The sequence below is a fragment of the Schistocerca piceifrons genome, chromosome X (genome assembly GCF_021461385.2).
Source record: "Schistocerca piceifrons isolate TAMUIC-IGC-003096 chromosome X, iqSchPice1.1, whole genome shotgun sequence".
Classification (NCBI taxonomy): domain Eukaryota; kingdom Metazoa; phylum Arthropoda; class Insecta; order Orthoptera; family Acrididae; genus Schistocerca; species Schistocerca piceifrons.
Window position 1 is genome coordinate 922,345,234 of NC_060149.1, and position 22,058 is coordinate 922,367,291.

The following is a 22,058-nucleotide window of genomic DNA, read 5'->3' on the forward strand; positions in this document are numbered from 1 at the left end:
ACTCGGCCTCTCTGCTATGTGGTGAGGAGGAAAATAAAGTTATTTGTTTCATTTTGGATAGGATTTAGACAACTGTCCTGATTGTCTTCTTCAATTGTGCTAAACAGTAATGTTGTTTCTGTTCACTGTTCATGATTCAGTCAACAAGGTGTAGCAGTTCCTAGTGCTGATAGCTGTGCACTGTAATATATCTTTCTGTCACTGTTCAACAGCTCAGGAAAATGACAGATTGCTGGTAAAGGCAATTCAGGATGCCCCCCCCCCCGGCACCGTCCCCGGCCACACACACCAAAACTGTTCCATAAACTATTGAAAAATGTGATGGAAAGATTCTTGAAAGTTGTGATCAATGTAACTTTTAATATTGTATGCAATATGAGTGGATGCATCATCCTGATGGAGTAATCCATTGTTTTGAGAATTCTTACATTGTATGAAATGAGCATACGTAGTCTCAATAGCCATTCTTAGTGGCTCCTATCAACTGTAACTATACAGAAAGATAATAAATATGATCAGTTTCATGAGAGAAGTCATATTGCACCTATATGGTTCTAGCACCATCTTGTGCAGGGCATGGTTGACAACAAGGATCCATTGCCACATGCAGTCTGTGCTGCATCTAAGTGCTTCAGTACAAGCTGACCAGTACTATGACTCTTCACATCAAACCATATGTTGATAGTCTTCTGTGGTTCAAAATCTCAGGCAAAATGCTGCATCCTTAGCAAAGTCACTTGTTGGATCTCGTGTGTAAAGCGTAAGCTAGCAAAAAATTCACTGTGCTATCAGAGAACAAATTTAGTATCCCTTTCATTATGGTAACTGACCTGTTGAAGCAATGTGCTCGTGCTGCTTGTTGCGTGCCAAAATCACAAAGCACCTGTAGTTTACCACTGTACTTATAATGACTCTGCGGTAATATATAACTTTTTCACTACACGTTTTGTACACTGGTTATAAAGTGGCAATACAATCAGGCGACATGAAAGAAATGTCAAATTGACAAGATGTGCACTACAGGCTTGGAAATGCAAATGATTCGCATTTTAGTCCAACCATACAAAGTAGGTAAGTGTTACACCAATCTACCCTCTGTGTATTTTTACACCAATCTACACTCTGTATGCACAGAAAGTACACAGAGAATTTATCAGTCAGAAGTAACATTTGAATGTTGTTTACATGTGAGAATACTGTATTATGCCTGATGTAAGGAGAAACATCTATCACACATGTTTGAATTTGACAGCCAATTGTGGCCAATTGAGACTACAATTTATTGTTATTGCTGGTGGTATTGGTTAGGATCCCACGGTTGTCATGCGAATATGCAATAAAAGGGTTCTTGGAGGGCCATATTCAATGCTGTGGAGGATTTCATGTGAGCAGCACCTAAGTTTTTTGAGGCGATTGCTGATTCTGCATACAGCATCACAATGGACCTATCAGTTTATGTATGCTCTGAGGAGAACAAATGTGAGATTGCACTTTTCATCATCATACAGGCCCATTATTTTGTGTGATGGTATGTGGTGCCATTGGGTACACAGCAGAAATATATTTGGTTTGCATAGCCAATAATTTGGATGGCAGCCATTACATATCTGATCTGTTAAGGGCGGTTGCTGTGACCTGTCTTTGTGGTCTCCATGACATCTTTCAGTGAGACAGTGCACATTTTCTATGCTGCCCTACTTTGGAGGATGTTGAGCTGCTGCGTTGATTAGCATATTCTCCAGATTTCTCACACATAGAAAACGAATGGTCATAGGTTGCCAAGAGACTGGCATGCCACTACTCTCCAGCTGCTATGATTGGTGAACTCTGGCTTAGTTGTACCAGCATAGACTGAATCCAGCTCATTCCATCTCAATGACCAGTTGTGTTAGAGCCATAGTTGTTGCCATAAGTGGCAGCTCTATTTATTAAATTTCACAGCTACAAATTTACTCATGTATTCTTCCTACTGTTCTGTACACATACAGTAAGTAAAATTTAGTTATTTACTATCCTTCTGGTGTTGCAATTGTAATTAGAAGCTGTTTATTTTGCAATGGTACAATCTGTTGTCTGACAAACAGGGTCATGCATTGCTTGTTTTGGTTGTTCCCATCGTGTTGCCGTTAGTAACCTGTTTCCTCTTCACTTTGTAATAGCTGGTGGATTTGGGATGCAGGAGGATGTCATGCAGTGCCAATCAAAGAGCCTGAAATTCTAAATTGCATTATTACTGGTCACCACTGTGACTCACCACAGGAAGCGACAGGATGGCTGAGTTTTCCATTGGCGTCGTGTGTGTTGTTGCCCTGCAGTGCTGACTAGAGAACAGTGTCAGCCAGGCAGTGGCTCAGGACTCATCTGCTGTATCAACTGTTTCCACTCTTCACCAGGCTAGCTCACCTCACAACATTCTGACAGCTATTTGTTATTTTGTAAGGCAGAACACCAGTGATTGGTGGCTGATGGTAACTGCAAACGACTTCCTACTTTGCACATTTCTGAACAGATATGGTCAGTGAGCTATGTTGCCCTCCTACTTTCAAGGCCGACCCTTGGGTCGTCATAAACCCATGGAAACTAAAGTTCCCTGGCGGTTGGCCCAGTTGAATTTAATCCATCTTCAATCAAGATTGCTCTTACCACTACATTTCCTTATGGGCTACATGTTCAAAGCTTTGTTTTTAAACTTGCGGTTATTGTTCTTGCTACTGTCATATGACTCTGGGGATCCAGTCCACCAGAATTTGAACAGTGGCTGGGCCCAAACTTCGTCTTGTGTTGTGATCTTGTACACATAAACAAGGAGTGTGCTTGGCAGAGTAAGTGACATAGTAGTACCTGGTATGACAATGGTCCAGATTGTTTCTCTCTTATACTGATTCTCCCTGTACTGATCCACATGCTGCATCAATGTCTCCATGGAGATTCGCCTCTCTTGCTCATTAATGAGTTAGTCTACAGACTTAATCAGCTTGAGTTCTAAAGTGTGGTTTAACATAGATTTGTGGCTGGTAACAGGTCACTAGGTTCATCTGGCCAATGCAACTGAGGCTGCAAATTGCTCAGGTGACTTATTCTCATAGGTAGACAGAAAGTAGGTCCCACTGTTTCATGTGATGTCCTGCTTATAAGCAATCCACTTCTGTCTAGCTCCAGTCTTTTTGCTGCCATGAGCTTCCCCTGTTCATAGAAACTGGCTACTACTATCACTTGATTGAAGGTAGAGTACAACCAGTGTGCCTCAAACTGCTGGAACAAACACAAAACTAAAATCTGCTCTTATCTTATTTCTCACATTTTCCTTCCATCCCAACCTGACAATTCCTCCAATAACTTCTGGGCTCCTGCGAAACAGTTTCAAGTGTCTCATGTGTGCAATTGATGTCCTCTTTGGCAACTGGATTTAGACGTACATTTGTGACATAGGTTCCACAACTTGATATGGCTCCTGACATTTTCCAAAAAAATTTCTTCGTCTTCTCCTTTGGAGTATAAGAAGTTAACAACATTATCAATTGGCCAACCTTTTATTGTGGCATTCTTGCTGTGCGGCTCACTGCTTCTTTTTGCTTTTCTAGTGCCGTGGAATGAGCTTTGTTTGCCCTCTTCCATATTTCCCTTATCACTCTCATGAACTCCTTAACAGATTATCCTGTGTCACCCTTCTTGGCTCTTAACATGTCGAATGGTGATGGCATCTTACAACAATATACCACCTCGTAAAGTGAGAATCCTGTATCCGTGTGCTGCTTTGAGTGGTATGCTGCGACCACACACTTTAAACAATTATCTCAAGTCACATGGTGTGCATCCACATAGTATCCTACCATCTTCCATATAGTTCTGTAAATTTTTATCCATTCTTCCATTATCTTGGGGAAGAAGAGGACTCATTCTCAGTTTTTTTCACACACAACATCCTACAGAATCCTTTGGAAATGGAAATGTCGTGTGGCTAGGGCCTCCCGTCGGGTAGACCGTTCGCCTGGTGCAGGTCTTTCGATTTGACGCCACTTCGGCGACCTGCGTGTCGATGGGGATGAAATGATGATGATTAGGACAACACAACACCCAGTCCCTGAGCGGAGAAAATTTCCGACCCAGCCGGAAATCGAACACGGGCCCTGAGGATTGACATTCTGTCGCGCTGACCACTTTGAACAGATCAGACATAAAGTCGGTTCCCTGAGCCATCATCATCATCTCAAGTGCCTCAAACTTCAGTATCCAGTTGTTTCCTAGTGTGTGCACCACTGTTTCTGCCTGTTGGTTGAGCATTGTGACCATTTCGACATATCTTGAAAGGTGGTCTATAAGCGTAAGTATGTATGTATTCCCAGCAGGTGTTTTGTTGAAATGACCTACAATTGAAACAGTACTAATTCTTCAGGTGACCTCTACAATGGCAGTTTGTCTGACAAAAAATCACTCTCTAAACACACTGTATGCAGTTTCACACATATTGCTCCATCTCTGCCTGCTTATTCCTCCAACAGTACCCCTCCGCTACTCTGTTGTTAGTAGGCCTACATAGCCCATGGTCAGCTAACACACAATCACATCTCCCATACTACTCTTATCTCTGTAAAGCAACCCATCATATACACAAGACTCTGATTGTTCTTGAAACTGCATACAGTTGTCATCCATTTTCTGTGCCGTCTACCATTCCTTAAGCTCATTGCCTCCTATTTGTAATACTGCTACTTTCCCACTCAGTCCATCTGTGTTTCTGTATTTCTTTTAGGGTTTATGTATGACCAAAAAATGAAATTCAGTTGTACCGCCTGTAGTGTAACTTCATCAACCATTTCAGCACTGCGTGATCCGATACCACTTGAAACTTGTTCCTATAGTGATAACAGTTGAACTAGGTGATTCCATAGATAAGGCTCAAACTTTCCTTTTCTGTCATGGATTAATTCTTCTTTCCTGAGTTCATTTAGCTTGATGCATAGGCCATCATATGTGATACGCCATGAAGTTCTTGAGACGACACACAACCAAGTGCATGGTTGGACGCATTGCATGACAGAATGAATTCCTTATTGAAATTTGGAAACACTTAAGATTGGACTCAACATCACAGCTACTTTCAGTGTCTCAAAAGCACATTGAAAATCCTCTGACCAAATAAATCAAATTCGTAGCCCTCAGTCTCGAAAATATCTCCCATATGCATCTCATATGTGCTGCTCCATATCACTGGCAAAGACAATTATATCATGAAGATATACCATGCATTGATGTGGTTTCAACCCTCTGAGAACTTCGTCCAACAACTTCTGAAACATCACGGGTGCATTTTTCAAGTACGAAGGTATCCTTCTGAATTGATAATGTCCCTACAGTGAAGAAAATGCCGTTTTTGGCAGGTCCTCTGCAGCAACTTCTAGGGTAAATGTAGCCACTCCTAAGTCCATCATCTGTTATCAAAAAAAGGTCGATATCGTGTCGATGTATGGCTATTGTGATCAAAATGCCCAACGGGCTTGTGCTATGTATGCTGCTCGGTATCCTGGACGATGTCATCCAAGTGTCCGGACCTTTCGCTGGTTTTAGCTGCTGTCGTGGCTAATCCGCACATCAGTAGCAGACAAATTGCGCGAGAATCGGGACTCTCAAAAACGTCGGTGTTGAGAATGCTACGACAACATCGATTGCACCTGTACCATATTTCTATGCACCAGGAATTGTATGGTGATGACTTTGAACATCGTGTACAGTTCTGCCACTGGGTACAAGAGAAATTACAGGACGATGACAGATTTTTTTACATGTGTGCTATTTAGCAATGAAGAGTCATTCACCAACAGCGGTAACGTAAATTGGCATAATATGCACTATTGGGCAACAGAAAATCCACGGTGGCTGCGACAAGTGGAAAATTAGCGACCTTGGTGGGTTAATGTATGGTGCGGCATTACGGGAGGAAGGATAATTGGCCCCCATTTTATTGATGGCAATCTAAATGGTGCAATGTATGCTGATTTCCTACGTAATGTTCTACCGATGTTACTACAAGATGTTTCACTGCATGACAGAATGGCGATGTACTTCCAACATGATGGATGTCCAGCACATAGCTCGTGTGGGGTTGAAGCGGTATTTAATAGCATATTTCATGACAGGTGGATTGGTCGTCGAAGCACCATATCATGGCCCGCAAGTTCACTGGATCTGACGTCCCCGGATTTCTTTCTGTGGGGAAAGTTGAAGGATATTTGCTATCGTGATCCACTGACAATGCCTGACAACATGCGCGAACATTACGGAAGGCGAACTACTCGCTGTTGAGGGGAATGTCGTTACACATATTGCCAAATGCATTGAGGTTGACGGACATCATTCTGAGCATTTATTGCATAAATGTGGTATTTACAGGTAATCACGCTGTAACCTCATGCGTTCTCAGAAATGATAAGTTCACAAAGGTACATGTATCACATTGGAACAACCTCCGTTCTGTATTTTAATTTAAAAAACCTATCTCTTATCAACTGTTCATCTAAAATTGTGAGCCATATTTTTGTGACTATTACAGCACCATCTATCACAAAGCGAAAAAAGTGGTCCAACTAAAACATTCATATTTCTTTACGTACTACACAAATATGTAATAAAAAATGGGGATTCCTATTTTAAAAAAGTCAGTTGATATCCGTTAGACCCTTGGCAGCGCCATCTAGCGGGCCAACCATAGCTCCACCTGGTTTCCCCCTTCAAGCTAGACAAGTTTCACCCTTTGTAGTTTTTTCGTTTGACACTTATTTCATGACATATTTGGCCTGGTCACGATCAGTGGACCACCCTGTATTATATATTATACAAGAATTGTCTTCAGCTAATAACATAGGAAAATGTGTTGTTATTACCTCAGTGAGACATGCCTCTGACTTCTTATTGAAGTTTGAAGTGATCTGTTGCACTCTGGTGGCCACAAAATGAAACGAGACAGTTGCTAAACAGAGGCTGGAACTCTCACAATCTTTGCTGTTCGGAGTTACACGGAACAGTAGTGTAGTGGAATTGTGGCAAATTAAAAACCAAACGCTCACAATCGTGCAGGCCGCGGTGGACAGAGAGAAAATATGGTGTAGACTATTAGGAATTTGTGTTCAGATGCTTGAGTGAAGAGAAAACAAGTCTCCCTAGAAATTACACTATGGATTTTTGCATGAATTTTCATAGCCAAATGAAAAGCAGGAAATGGAAAAGTGGGATATCAAATTGACCAGCTTGAGGTCTGCTTTTGCAAGACTTTATTGTGTGAAAGTAATGAGGCTACTTAATAGAAACTTAATTAGTGGTTCGAGGCAAAACTGAAATTCTTCATGAACAGCTGCTACTAGCTATGTAAATGCAGTATCAAGAAAATGTCGAATCACAGCATAAATTCTAACTCCTCCTGCATTCTCTCCATCTGTATGCTCTCATTAATAATAGAATACCAACTGATATTTCAATATATTATATTTCATGCTTTCTGGACAAAACTGAAATAAAAAAGTTTGGAAAAAAAGTCAAATGTTTCATTAAATGATTTCTCTAAAGTAAGAAATAAAATAGACTTGAGAAACATTTAATACATCTTTGAATGTTGCTTGAAATTGTATACAGCAACGTAATCATGTAAGGAGATGACTAACAAGGGAACATTTGCAAGAGTAAATAAATAATAATTGTGAAAGTTGACGGTTGTCTAGAGGGGCCAAAATAATTCCAACATCAAATGCCTTGTACGTCCAACGGCTGTACCTCTGCTGTCAAGCTCTTTGGTTTCACCAGGTGAACAAGTATCTTGTCTTTGGTACTATGCATTAAACAGTTCTTTCGCATTGACCACCCCCAAGAATTTAACAATAATACAAGATTTTGCTCCATTGCTGGGAAAGAAAACCAGTTTGAGATATCATTTGACCTGATCAGACATTTGTTTACCGGATTTTGATGCTGTCAGAAGGACATTTGGGGATTTAAAAGAGAGATTCGTGGTCAAAACTCACCATTAGTTTCTTTAAAATGTATGAAAAGGCAGGTGGTCTGTATGAGAAAACCATTTTGAGCATTGTACCTGAGTACAAGAAACTACTTCATCTGGTCATCCCGAAGCGTTTGACAGTACAGGAACAGCTGTGGGACATATACGAACAATGGCGGTCGAGGTTAGACTTATTCTGCGCACCTAAGTCATGCATTCACCAACAGCAAATGAGTGTTCAGTAGTGTTTTGGGTGCTCTGCTGTGAATCTCGTAGCCAATGCGAGCATTAAATGTGATGGTAGTGAGTTATTTAGTGGATTTTTATTCCATTTGTTGCAAGTTTTGGTGGCAGCAAGCAATAAATTCTGGATACACAAGTGTGAGATATGATTTACAGGATACAATTAATCCACTTGCTCACACTATCGGTCCTGGATGGTATGAACTATGCGAGCAGGGGCACTGTTGTCTTGGAATGCACCATCACCATTGGGGAACAAACATTGGACTATGGGATGGACCTGATCATCCACAATGGTCACATAAGACTTGTCCAACCAAATTACTTTCTTCCATTGCTCCAGGTTTTATTGCTTCAGTACCACACTTCCATCACTGATGAGTTGGTTTGGAATTACAGATCCTGCACTCCGTCCTGTGGAGCTCCATTGTTTTAGTGCTGGCATTGACTTTCACAACCATTGTATTCCTATTTTTGTCACAATTCTCTTCAGTGACTGTCCTTCATGATCACTCAAGGCACACTTTTTCTGCTTTCCCTGTATGTAGTATAAATCTTCGATACGGTGCCTCTTGAAACATCAAACATTTCAGCTACTTTGGTTACACAGGCACCCACCTTAAAAGCACCAACAATTTACCCACGTTATAATGCTCTGAGCTAAGGCATCATGCACCAACTACTATACGGAACACTGCTCTGACTACTACTGACACTAGCAACATATTGAGGACAGTGCACAGGTGCCATTCTTGGTCAGCCAAAACAGTGAAACCTACAGGCTTGGTTAGCATCTGCATTTATGTTCAGGAATGCATTTACATTTTTTTTTGTCCTTCCTCTGTAGGTGTTGGCAGATAAAATACAATGGGCTGAGTAACATCATTAATTCCATATGTCAGAGTATCTTAATCTACGAAAATAAGGCATACGATACACGTGCAAACTGCAGCTCCTGCATTATGTTCTCTTGAACACACGTCATTCCGTATTTCAAGTGAATAATTATGCCATTTTTCTATAAATTAAATATCTCAGCATTGCTTGATTATGTGTGCCACTTAGTTGTTAGTAACGTATTTAGAGAGTTTTGGATTTTCCAGTTATTTTCATATAAATTGCTTAATTTATTTTCACGTTTTTTTTTCTCAGATAAAAAGCTTTCTGGAAAATCTAAAGATGAGCAAATGGCTGAAAAGCAACAAGAACTGGAGAAAAGATTGCAGCATGTGTCTGGTCAGTTAGGCTCAGCAAAGAAGCATGCAAGAAAAGGTAACTGCAGTGAACATTCGCCAGTACTGACATGCAAAGCTTTGCACTACTTAAGTAATTCTTGAATCTGGATTGATATACATTAATCTGCTGTTATCTGTTTTGTGTGCACTTAGGAGCAATTGAATTACACACACACACACACACACACACACACACACACACACACACACACCTAGTAGAATGTGCCACACTCAAGGCCCCTCATGTTTGTGAAGTGTTCCCAAAACCATTCTGACACAATTCAGCCGTTTTGTATTGTCATACCAAAATTACGGATCACCCTTGGACTGCTGTAGGTCAATAATCAGATGCAAAGACTACAGCAACTTTCTGCACTGTACACCAGTGAGATTTTATGGCAGACTCCATTTCAACTCATGTAAATACCGCCCACACTAAATTCCTCCGTCACTTGCCCTGTTGCATAACCACCTCAGGGTGTATATGCCCTGGAAAATCCGCGAAAAATGCAGGAATTGTTTCATCTTGGAAAACCGAAAATTGTTTTAGAGTTCCAGGAATTTTTCATTGCTTTTATCCTAAGTTGATTTTTTGTTATTTTAACTGTTAAGAATTGATACTCTAACAAAGAATTTTGCTTTAGCCTATTACTGCAGAATAATACTCCAGTAATAAAACATAAACAAGGGAATAACACCATAATAAAACTTTAGGTCCAAAGAAAATATGCTGTTTACAACAAAACACAATGTACATGCAGTGTCCGCTGATAGGAAAATGTATTGAAGGCTTTAGGACAAGGACAATGCAATACTACTTAACACCAAAGTCTTTAATGTGAGCATGACATGACAACTATTTGCATTTCTAACAGGTCGCGAGGAAATATTGCGAATGGTGGCTTGAGAAGCATTACTTTCAAAGTAAATTTCCTTTTATTCAAGATGAATTATGTTTGGTGTGAGAATGTGTGATGAATGTCGTAAATCACAGAAGACATGACTCTTCTTCAAAATTTAACACTTTGAGGACCAGCCACCTGGCAAAATTCTGGGCCCAGAGGACCAGCCGTTTATGTCATTAAGCCCTATTTAAAATTTCACTGACACATTTGTGTTTGATATATCTTACAGGGTAACAAAAACTTAAAAAGACCAAGCTTCAAAGTTAGTTTTTCATTTTTATTTCATAGATTACAAATCATGCCGTAACGAGGGCACAAAGAATACACAAAATTCGAAGTGCTTGACGAAACTTGTATTCAACCAGGTAACTCACAAAATTCGAAGTGTACAGAAGTGAAATTTATAATCGAGCTTGTAATAAATATTCAGATGCTGCAATTAAAGTTGTTCTTGTAGGATCCTACATAAGAATGCAAAATAAATAAATAAATTATGGCTGATATTGCATTTGAAAGCTTAGCTTTTCTTGTAACTATACTGTATGTATGTTAATTCAAACCATTAACTTACACTGTCTGTGTGTTGGCACTATGTAACAGTGAGGTTACTATTGGCTGACTACATTGTGTGCCCTGTGCGCTGAACATCTACTGCCACTGACTGATGAAATCACGTGACATGAGCTATAGTGTGCCGCACAGCACAAAATCAGTTTCTGCTCTTTGGAAGCTACCGTACTGTATTTGGTGGAATTCATTAAGAAAATGTGCAGTATACGTGTTGCTGCACATCAAAGATCTTACCAAAAGACTTTTTTGCTGCATTTCGTTTACTTAAGTGCCCAGAAGTTCTATGCTGGTGTTTCAAATCTTTACCATTCAAATGATTGGAAAGTTTTACAGCTCCGAGTGAAAGTGTATTTTCACTTGGTAAAAAGTGTATTTTAAACTGGAAAACATGGGATTTATTTATTTTTCTTTTAATTTTTTATTTTGTTTTATTTATTTATTTATTTATTTATTTGTCTGCATATACACCTTGCCCCTGATGTTTTCAGCATATTTTAAGCTTGACATTCGTATTTGCCAATATTTACTCTTACATATCAATCTGTATCACCTTTTTCCATGACTGTAGCCTCCAGTGGTGGTGTTCCTGCACCTATTATAATCTGTGTGCTTTGGTGTGATTGGAGATATTTATTTGGGGCAGTGCCTTCTGTAACCCATAGTTATGAGAGACACTGTCCTCTCACTTTATTGTGACTCCCTGTCAGGAGCCTGAACAACCACTGTTTACCACGTGGACCACTGTGAGGTGTGCAGGAAGAGTCAGTGAGGTTCTGGAAGGTACCAACAGGGATATGGAGCCATGCCAACTCCATTGCTGCAGCCAGGAGTGCTAGGCTTCTCAGTTGAGAATCAATGACAGGAACAGCTTGGTCAAGGTGGTCACCCAAATTTTCTATTGGGTTTAGACATGGGGAGTTTAGAGGCCAGGGGAGTGGGGCAAACTCATCTTGGTGCTCTTCAAACCACGCATGTACACAGCGAGCAACTGGTAGATACTGTCGTGCCGAAGGAAAAACAAACTGCATGTACGGGTAGGCATGGTCCCCAAGGATAGATGCATACTTGCGTTAATCCATTGTGCCTTCCATAACGGCAAAATCACCCAGGGAATACCCTCTGGCATAGACCCTTCTGACAGTTGTTGCAGGGTTTTTTCTTTCAGACGTTTCATGCTATACATGCCAGTGGCCTTCTGTCCGATGGAGCATAAAACATGATTCATCTGAAAAGGCCACCTTCCACCTCTCGGTGGATGTCCAGTTGTTGTTTTGTGGTGCAGATTCCAGCCTTTGTCATTGATGAGACAACGTTGGTAGCCCCTTGGTTCATCTGAGCGGTCAGTTGCTCAACAGTCGTACATCTATTCACCCATATACATGTCCGCAGCTGTCATTCATGGCCCTGTGGGGTACCATAGGTGCATTGACATCAGTTCTGGATAGCTCCAATTTGCCATGTATGGTATACTTTAATCAAGGTGGCACACAAACAGTTGCAAACTTCATTTCGGAAATGTTTCCACCCTTGGCCCGAAAGCTAATGATCCTGCCCTCTTGAACATCAGATAAATTGCTCCATTTCCACATTACAACTACTGCACTGTTTTGAACTAAGGCGCTGGACACATTAATGTGACTGGGCCATGTATTTTTAACTTTTATGGCTGCTTATCGATTTATGTTGTCCAATATTTAGTTATTTAGTTGCCAAGTGATTTTCTGCACTTTAGCCTGCCAGACCACCATTACAATTAGTGGTAATTGACACTAACCTGTCATCAGTTTGTTGCTCACTTCATTTTATTCTGAAAGTGACTGTTTTCCCCAAATCGATGTATGGTACACTCTTGACGCAGCACCTGCATGACTTTGGAAATACTGTGTGTCCCTACAATCTGATCACTGTTAAAATGTTTTGATACCACACTTTTGCCCATCCTGCTTAAAAGACATGACCTAGTCAATCTGGTAAGATATACCATACTGCAACCACATAGTTTGCTCATTGGCACATTTTGTTTTGTTTCTTTTTATTAACTTTTTGTTTAACAGAAATCTGTTGAAGTAATTATGCTTTAACGTTGATCACTAATCTTTGAATGCATTTTTAATTGTGTATTCCATTATTAGGATTTAACTTTGTAATATTGATTAAAAAAAGAATTGAGTCAGTTCTTTGGAGAGAGATTTAGTCTATATGTTTTTTGAAGTGGACGTATTGGGAGAGAATGAATTTGGTAAGATTAAATAAATAAAAAGTACTTATCTAGTGCTGTTTAAAAATGAAACTGTTGCAGTATCTTTGTTATAAAGTTGTGTCATTATGGAGCTCAATGCCTCATAGAAAATTCTTCCATGGATACATTGAAAACCAATGCTAATAACATTAACACAGCAACTTCATATGTATTGCATGCCAGTTCAATAGCTCAAACTTAAGTTTTTGACAATAATGGAAATTGCTGGTTGGAAAAATGTATAAAAGAAGGGAATCCCCCCCACCCAGCCCCCAACAGAGCCCAGAGCCATTTAATTCAGTTGCTGATGAATGTTGAGCATCAGATATAATACACCAATCTTTTTGAAGTTTCAGTTTACATTCTGTAATTTATTCCTCCTAGTTAACGTTTACATTCCCCTTTGATTAACAAAGAGATCTATGATATAATAATCCTTTCCATCTATTCCTCTTCTACTTCCTTCATTGGTCATACTAATGCTTCATTAATATAAAAGTGTGTTGTCATTTTTAAAAATAAATTTGTGTTTCAGATGAGAGCAGATCAATTGATGGTGCTGGTGGACCAGCACATCTTTCAGCCTCCACTTCAAGCAGTTCAGACACAGACTCTAGCACCTCAAGTCTTTCTAGTAGCTCAACTGACACTAGTGATTCAGAAGCAGGTTAGGTGATATTAGAAACTGTACAAATCGACTTTTTGAAGGAAAGAAAAGAAGAAAAAAAAATATGATGTGGGTCATTCCATCAGCCTCTGTCTTTGGCTTTTATACATTTCAGTATCAGTCTCGTTTTAACACTGTTACTATTTGTAACAGCTATTCTCATTTTCCAGTGACGGTGTAGTTTTTATAATCTCATGAAGCAGTATTGTTGCAATTAAGTATTGATGTGAAAATGACTTTGGCATAAATATTTATTTTTTATGCTCAATAATTTCTTAAACAGAAACAAAGACATTGTATTATCAAAGAGTACATGTATCAGGTGTCCGCAATTATTTTTTATGATTTGTATGGACCTTAACAAATGTGGATTATAGTGTCTCTTTAAGTGAACTTAAGATGTTGCTTCTTATGTATATAAGTAAATGTAAGATAAGAGCTAGTGTGACTCCTATGGCGTAGTGTGAACTAGCCATAATGCTTCATGCAGATTCAAGTGAGAGGAAGAGCAACTTCAAAATTAATGTACTATGAGTTTTATAGTTTTTGTTGTCAAAAGTAAACCTATTTGTTATCATTATTTTGCATATTTTAAGACAGTTGTTATATTACTAACTGTGTAATCAAATGTTTGTTGACAATCTGTGTGATTCAAACTCAACTTCTTCAGTCCATTTGGATAGTTCCTGTCCAAGCACAGGAAAGGCTCAAATTGTTCATTGACATCGTTGACTGCAGAACACGTACATTTCATTTTAGCTTTCATAATTGCTGTTTGACAGTGTTTTCTGATTGTTATTTCTGATGGGAAATATTTTTTTATTAATATTTTGTCATAAATTCCCCTCCTTCCCCATCCCCGTGCCGCCATAACCCCCCACCCCTCATTTTTATGCCTCGTTACGTATCATTTACACTTATTTTTCTGTTGATTTTTGTCAGTATCAGTCGTGACTCGTCTGCGTGAGAGTGGTTCTACATGAAAGCTTAGTTTTTACCATGTGAAATAATAGTGAATAATAAATTAGTGTTTTTGTGTGCAAGATTCTCAGTTGTATGATTTTTGATGACTTCGTGTGGAATGACCCATACATTTTAACCAATGCAATAATAGATAGGACATAAAGTGACTATTAGCACTATGCTGATGAACACCATTTTGTCAGTTTTTGCTGCAAACTTTTCTTCCATAAGGATGCAGTACCCATTGAATCACATTTTTAATGCTTGTAGATAGTTTGCAGAAAAAACAGTCAGTATTATTTGTATACACACAGAATTGTAGACTGTTTTTAATCTGAACTTTTTTAAAGATTTGTTACAAATCGGGAATCGGGAATTTCTGCTGTACTCATTTCTGTTTTTTTTTTTTTTTTTTTTTTTTTGTCAAAGAGCCATATTTTCATCTGGAGAATTTGTTTGATAACTGAGATCATTGCATTTAATATAGCAGCATAACGTCTTTGCTGGAACATTATTTTGGTACAGGAAAATTGATGCAATGTGAGAGTTTCTGATCTGGACACTTGTGTGTGTTATCATTGTCTGTTCCATAGCATTGTTCAGATTCAGATGGAACATTGGTGATACCAAGCATTTGATATAACATGTTCAATACATATTTTACTCATTTTTGTACTCATGTCTTTTGTGATAATGAAATATTCTTCTTATGTAAGTTCACATACTGTGATATCTTCTGTAGAATTGCACACACTGCAGCTTTTTCCAAATTTTTACTGGTTCTGATGGCACAGGTTATTTCCCATTTTTCATTATAGCCCTTCTCTGCCAGACACTGTATTTATGACATTCCATTTCATCGTCAGTATTTAGGGTTTGTTAGCCAGTAGTTGTTTCACAGTCTATGATGATGATTATTATTATTATTATTATTATTATTATTAGTGATTCTCAACAAAAAAGGGAACACCAGTAATGTCTGATGTATCTATGTCTCTTTGAAATTACTGTTTAATTAAATATTTGTACCTGAATGAAGAAGATCTATGCATTTGCCATGTTTTGAATAAAAGAACTGCCGCACTTCCTCAGTTTTGTGGGTAACTGAAGTAGGAATACCTCTTTTTATTCCCGTGGAAGAGCTGATACATGGTATTCCTCTCAAAGAATGTAATTTTTTTTCATTATTTTGGCATGCAAGCTATCATAAAATTGTTCTAAATGTCTTCAGAACTTAATAACCAAAACTTTGATATAACCTTGTTTTAATGAAGACTAAATGTTTACATTGCGAGATAATTTGGCAGTGAATGTGTAATAGTTCTATTTTTGTCCCTCAAACTTTCGTAACTGCTTGCAGTTCAGATTTGTGTCCCTCATAAAACATTTAAAAGGTGATACTGCATCATCCTATAAGGTATAAAGCAACCAGCACTCAAAACCTCAAAGATTTTGTGTTCAGTATGCTGCATAAAAGTAAAAATAGTTGTGAGTGGCTATGGCACATGTGACTGTAATTTTCAACACAGTAGCTTTATATGTTCTCTCACTGCTTCCTTATGGACATTTTTTACTGCCAAATACCATTGATCAGTATATGTGCTACTGGTTGCTGCAGCTTCACATTCACTTCCGGGAAGTGCTTGTGATAATAGTGAGATTAGTATTTTCAGTTATTGTTGATGCAGGATCAAATTTCAGGGAACATTAGTGTTATTTCTATCGTATTTATTTTTAATTTTCATTTAGTGTGCTTTTGGTTAATCAGTTACTGTGCATTTTATACAGTTATCTGTATTTTATTCAATAGTCAATATGAATAGCTTGATGAGTGTTGTGACAGTTGAATCAGTAATTATTTGAGTAGTTTGTACATATTGATCATCTATTTCATGGAGTTCATCTCAGGCAATTTCATATAATAAAAGCACTATGTAAGTGGTTATATGTAATAACCAGCAAGTTGTGTGATACGTTTTGTCTGTTGCACTGATATCTTTAGATGATAAACATACTTTATTATTTGAGGGTTGTGAATAAATGTCTCTGTGAATTATTTTTTTATGTGAGTAATATCCAGCAAAGCAGGACAGCAGATCAAATGCTCTGTGTTTAGAGACCTATTGAAGACTAAGAAAGTGAAATGTATGAACCACATTTAAACAATTAAAAAAAAAAAGAAAACAACGATAAGCAATAGGTACCTGCTAAGCATGTCATCATGACTCGTAGCAAGGTACATTTGAATGGCTGTGAATGTAATAGTGCACTCATAATTGAAGCTACGTCTTCGAAGTTTGGTGTTGCTGGATTTTGAATTCTTATTTTTGCAACACTAAAAATATAGGTGTAATATGCAATGATTGTAAACTTCATTTGTGATTACCATAAATTTACAGTTTACTTTTTAGATGTTTATAGAAATATTTGTACATTTCATTTCTTGTAAACATTTTACTAAGATTTGTATATGATTCTTTAATCCATCGAAATAATTGTGCAGTTCATTTGCTTTGTATGTGGATGAGTGTGTGAACACATGCCTTTGTACTTGTTCATCTACATATTGTAAATAAGACACCTGTATTTTCCCAATTGATTTCCCCTGCCAGTGTAGCATCAGCTATACAACCTGTGCACACGTAATCTTTTTAACATAGTTCATGCTCTTTTTTTCTTTTTTTGCTTATACATTTAATAACTAGCTGATGGGTGTTTTACAAAAGATGTGTCCGCCCATAAGAATGCATGTTCTTATGCAAGTGGCAGCCATGGAATACTACATTTGTGGTAGATCTGGCTACTGAAGATTTATTATAGTTTGTCTTCTCACCTTCGGTGTTTTTCGTTGCAAATCTGTAATAAGAGTGTGTAAACACATGCACACTCCTTGTAAAAATACCAGTACATCCAAAAGCACCATGAATAAGCTCCTGCTGTTTCTCATATTTTCAAGACCAGAGCTTATTTTCATAGAACACACACACACACACACACACACACACACACACATACACACACACACAAAAGGAGTAATTTTTTGGGGGGAGGAGGAGAGACAGTAGAAAATGTCTGTCAGAAGTTGGAGAGTACAAAGTAAATGCGAAAGGCAGAGGAACCCAAGCAACTAATTTATGAAAACGTGTAAAACAGGCAATATATTGCTACATCAGATTTGAAAGCTTTGTTGCCTTACAGTATCTTTAGAATGGGGTTAGCACAGCATCTGTCTTGCAATACCTTTCTCCACTTCACATTTAAGTCTCATTTAAAAACACCAAATATAGCTCATTATTTGATATAAATATTTTTGTAGCTGAAATCGTGCTCATTCTTCCCAGTTTGGAAATTATTTCTTTATTTTGACTATAATCTGTAGGTTCCTTTTTTTACCTAAGTGGTTACATTATTATTATTTATCATTTGCCTCATGACAGCAATATGCTACAATTTTTTCTCACTATTGGTACTTTTGTGGCAGAGAAAAGTGCCTTGCTCTTCAGGTTGATGATGTGTTCATGGAAAGCAAAACAAATTATAATGGTGCTCTCATATCAAAATCATTTTCTGCTCTTTATTCATAATTTTGTTTTGTCTGTGTTGAAGACAGGGGTGAAATTATCAACGTCTGTTAGGAGTCGTACTCCCTCTCTCATGTTAAGAAGTCTCCCCCCCCCCCCCCCCCCCTGTAAAAAGTTATACCATCAATTGCTTTGCAATTTGTGCTGGTGATACATCATTTGTAGTCCTGTACTCTGAGATAACTATAAACTATTTTGGTTAGTATGTCTTCTGAAATTCACTTCTTAGACTACATTCATCATGCCTAAAAAAATGTAGAAAGAACAAGATGTAACTACAGTAATGTGATGTTAGGCTTCATTGAGTGGAGAATAGCAATGCAGAACATGGTGGCATTGTACTGTATTTTGTTAAAGATCTGCCTCCCTAGAACCTTTCCAGTGAATTATCCATCCTGCTCACAGTACTCCTAGTCTTGTCCCCAAGATTATACTTTTCAATAACTGCAGTTTGCAAATAACCAGTCACTGCTTTATGATCAGATTTGTCCCTTTTATTTTCACTGTATATTTTACATTTGTCCTACTACTACTTCTTTATGTAAGTCTTAGTGTGTCATTTTCTTTGCTTTTAAGTTAATGTATTAATGATTTTCTTAAGGTAGGGTAGTCTAATAAGACGATCCTGTACAGCTGATTTATGATGATAAAAGGATCTCCCGGGAACTGTGCAGAAAATGTGGCACACAGTGTTACATATTTTAAGAGGCATTCCATGTGCAGATGGTTACAGTCTTTGAAATACGGCATGGATTTACTGTTTTCTCAAATTTCTTCATTTTAAAGCTATGTGAAAACGCCAAGGTTGCAGTGGACAATCAGCTGTTCAAGCAGCAAATTTTTTGTGCTCTACTATGAAGAGGAAGGGGGTTGTGAAATGTTTACAATAAGCAAATGACTTAAAAACAGGTCATATTTATGTGTGGGACACTAAAACATATTGAACTCCAATGAGAGTTTGTTGTTATCTTGCTAATGTGAAGTCATGATGGCGGTTACCTAACTGCAGTGATTTTTGTATTGGTCTCTGTTTATTTGGAAGAATATATTAAAGAGAAAAGAAATCATTGTGTTTCACTTGACAACTGCCTTCAAATCCCTTTGTACTTCAAAAAGTTAAAAAAGAGTTCTGTCTGTTAACCATGGAAACATAATTACCTAAAATGTATGCATAACTATTTTCACAAGGAATACAAGAAAAATTTTCTTCAAAGTAAATTTGAAGTTTTTGTAGATAACTGTGATGCATTCTGGAAAAACTTTCAATCTACACAAGATTCACATCAGTAGTGCTGAATCGTTAAAGTAATTTGTTCTTTGTATGCTCAAGTTATTCAATCAGAGGAGTCATGATGTATTAAGTGGCCATTAACACTGCTTAAATTACAGTTTGTGGTTCATTTAATGAATGTTGTTTAATTTCTGCTTTTAATAACCGCATTGAGACAATAGCTAACATTAAATATATTGTGATATTGTTGCTGGTAAAAGGAATATTGGACCATATGCAGCAACTCATTGGAAAATGTTCTGCGTTCAGCTATGGACCACAACTCAATTGACACTAAAGTGTTATAGCAAAAACATTCTCTCTTTCCCGTGCTCAAACATTTTTGTGTTGATACAGGAACTGACACTGTAAAGTATTTGAAAATGAGCACAGTGGGCACAAGGTAGAGGTATATCAGTTGAACATGAACTGAAGAGTGATGCAGAGTGCTAATGTGAAAACAGGCTATGAACCTTGAAGCAACTACAATTGAGTAACGAATACTTACAATAACAGTAAATTGATGGAAGCACCTAGAAACAAGACAGAATACCAGGAAAAAGGAAAATAATTTAAACATGATTGGTGAAAGCATTCCCGTTTGGGATTTCTTCATACTAGTTCAGTTTTTATTGAACTGATCAGTGTTTCTGATCAAACTGTGTATTACTTTACAAATAATAGCAGTACCTGGATTCTTAAACATAGATAAAAATTAACATACCCTGACTGCAGATTCCCTACATAATGTTTCTGAGGGGAATTGAAATTTTATCTTTCTGTTTGTGGGTAATGCTATCAGTTGAGTCATTGAAGCACATTTCATGGCCTGATTAAGAATTTCAATTTGCCTGTGTTTCTCTCCTAAAACTCCAGACTTGGATTGAAGCTGGGAGGTACGTTCAGAAGGCTCTGACTGTAAAAAGCAAATATCTTGGTTAAATCCCAATCTGGCACCGTATTCAGTAATTTCTTTATTGTGTACACTACATGGAGGATTCGAAGGTGTTTCCAGGCAAAAAAAAGGGGGGGGGGGGCAGTGTACATAATTTAATCTGTGTCTAGAAGTAGCAAATGATGAACATTCTTGTCAGACTTATGGGGAAGTATTGCTGTTACATGTCAGTCTGTGTTTGCGTAAGATGATATTGTACTGACAGGAAGTAAAACATTAGACAGCATTATACATAAGTGTCTAGTGTTTCTTAGTATGGAGGACAATGGTGACAGAAAGTCTTTGGTGGAATATAAATAATGGAAGCAGTAAATGTAAAACCTGTTGTATAGTTGAGATATCAATAGGTACCTGCATGAGGCTGAGAATGTTTCGGAACTTTGGAGCTAACCGAATCCACATACACTTGCTTGGTAATGTTGTCACCAACTAAATTGTGCGATCACAGTGTAGTCAGTGGGAAAATGTAGTGGGCAGTTGTAAGTGGATTAGCTCTAGAGGAGGATTTGTATGAAAGCTGAACAATATTCTCAGTCTTCTTTATATGTCTGTTGATGAGTCACCACCTCACCTGTGATGAGTTGCTACCTTTCTTCCCGCCATTATTTTTTATTCCCTGTTAATAGATGAGAATAAGATATTCTTTATGTCAGGCTTTATCTTCTATCATCTTATGTTTGGTTAACAAGTTTGATAGCATTTATTATCACAATGATGGAAGGAATAAAACTGAAGGGATTGATGTCTGGAGCATAGTTTACATAGGACATGAAGCACTGTAAGTACTGTGAATTGTTAACATAAATTAGTAATAACCTTCTTCAGGAGTTAACAGGATTTCTTTATTAGTGTTGCATAAAAATTGTTAATATCTCTGGGCTGTGCCTTCCAGTTCTTCACGTTTTATTGTGTACAAATGATGCATGCATCCCCACAACTTTGTGTACTCTTTAGCAGCATCCAGAAGTTTGTGACACAAAGTCTTGCAACCACTGTGAGAGACAGGTAGATTCAGTGTCACTGTGAAATATGCTGCTTCATTACATTAATGCATTAACTCCTGCATTCATAAGTGCAAATATGACCTTGTGATTTAACATTTTAGTCTGATTTTAGGAATGGATTTATAAGTGTTGATTCAGATACAGTCTCTTCAGTGGAAATGTAAGGAAAGCTTCCTTACTTCTGACAGCAAAACCTTACCTCTCACAATTGACATGAAATAAATAGATGCTAATCGATCTGTATTAATAAATTTGTTAATGGACAGTAAAGTTTGAGAAATTGAGTGTCTTAATATATCACTCAAGATAAAGGCAATTTAAATAAGATGATCTTGCCAGTGGAATGAAATGTCAGGTTCTCATATCTCATAGAGTTCAGAGTTGTAAGTCACTTTTCAGAAGGGAGAGAATAGAAGTGTTTTAAAATATGGTAAAAAGGCTG

The 22,058-nt window shown here is 37.8% G+C and overlaps 1 protein-coding gene across 3 annotated transcripts in view; it reads left to right on the forward strand.

Annotated features, from left to right (window-relative positions):
• LOC124723157 (homeotic protein female sterile) overlaps positions 1-15,185 on the forward strand; it is a 263,408-nt gene extending 248,223 nt beyond the window's left edge. For 2 of the 3 annotated variants that reach the window (XM_047248347.1, XM_047248348.1), the window contains exons 16-17: positions 9,380-9,499; positions 13,712-15,185. In XM_047248347.1, the coding sequence (XP_047104303.1) occupies positions 9,380-9,499; positions 13,712-13,848 (257 nt within the window). In that variant the 3' untranslated portion in view covers positions 13,849-15,185. The remainder of the gene's footprint in view (positions 1-9,379; positions 9,500-13,711) is intronic. The other variant, XM_047248349.1, reaches the window with a different exon arrangement.
• Positions 15,186-22,058: the final 6,873 nt, after the last annotated feature.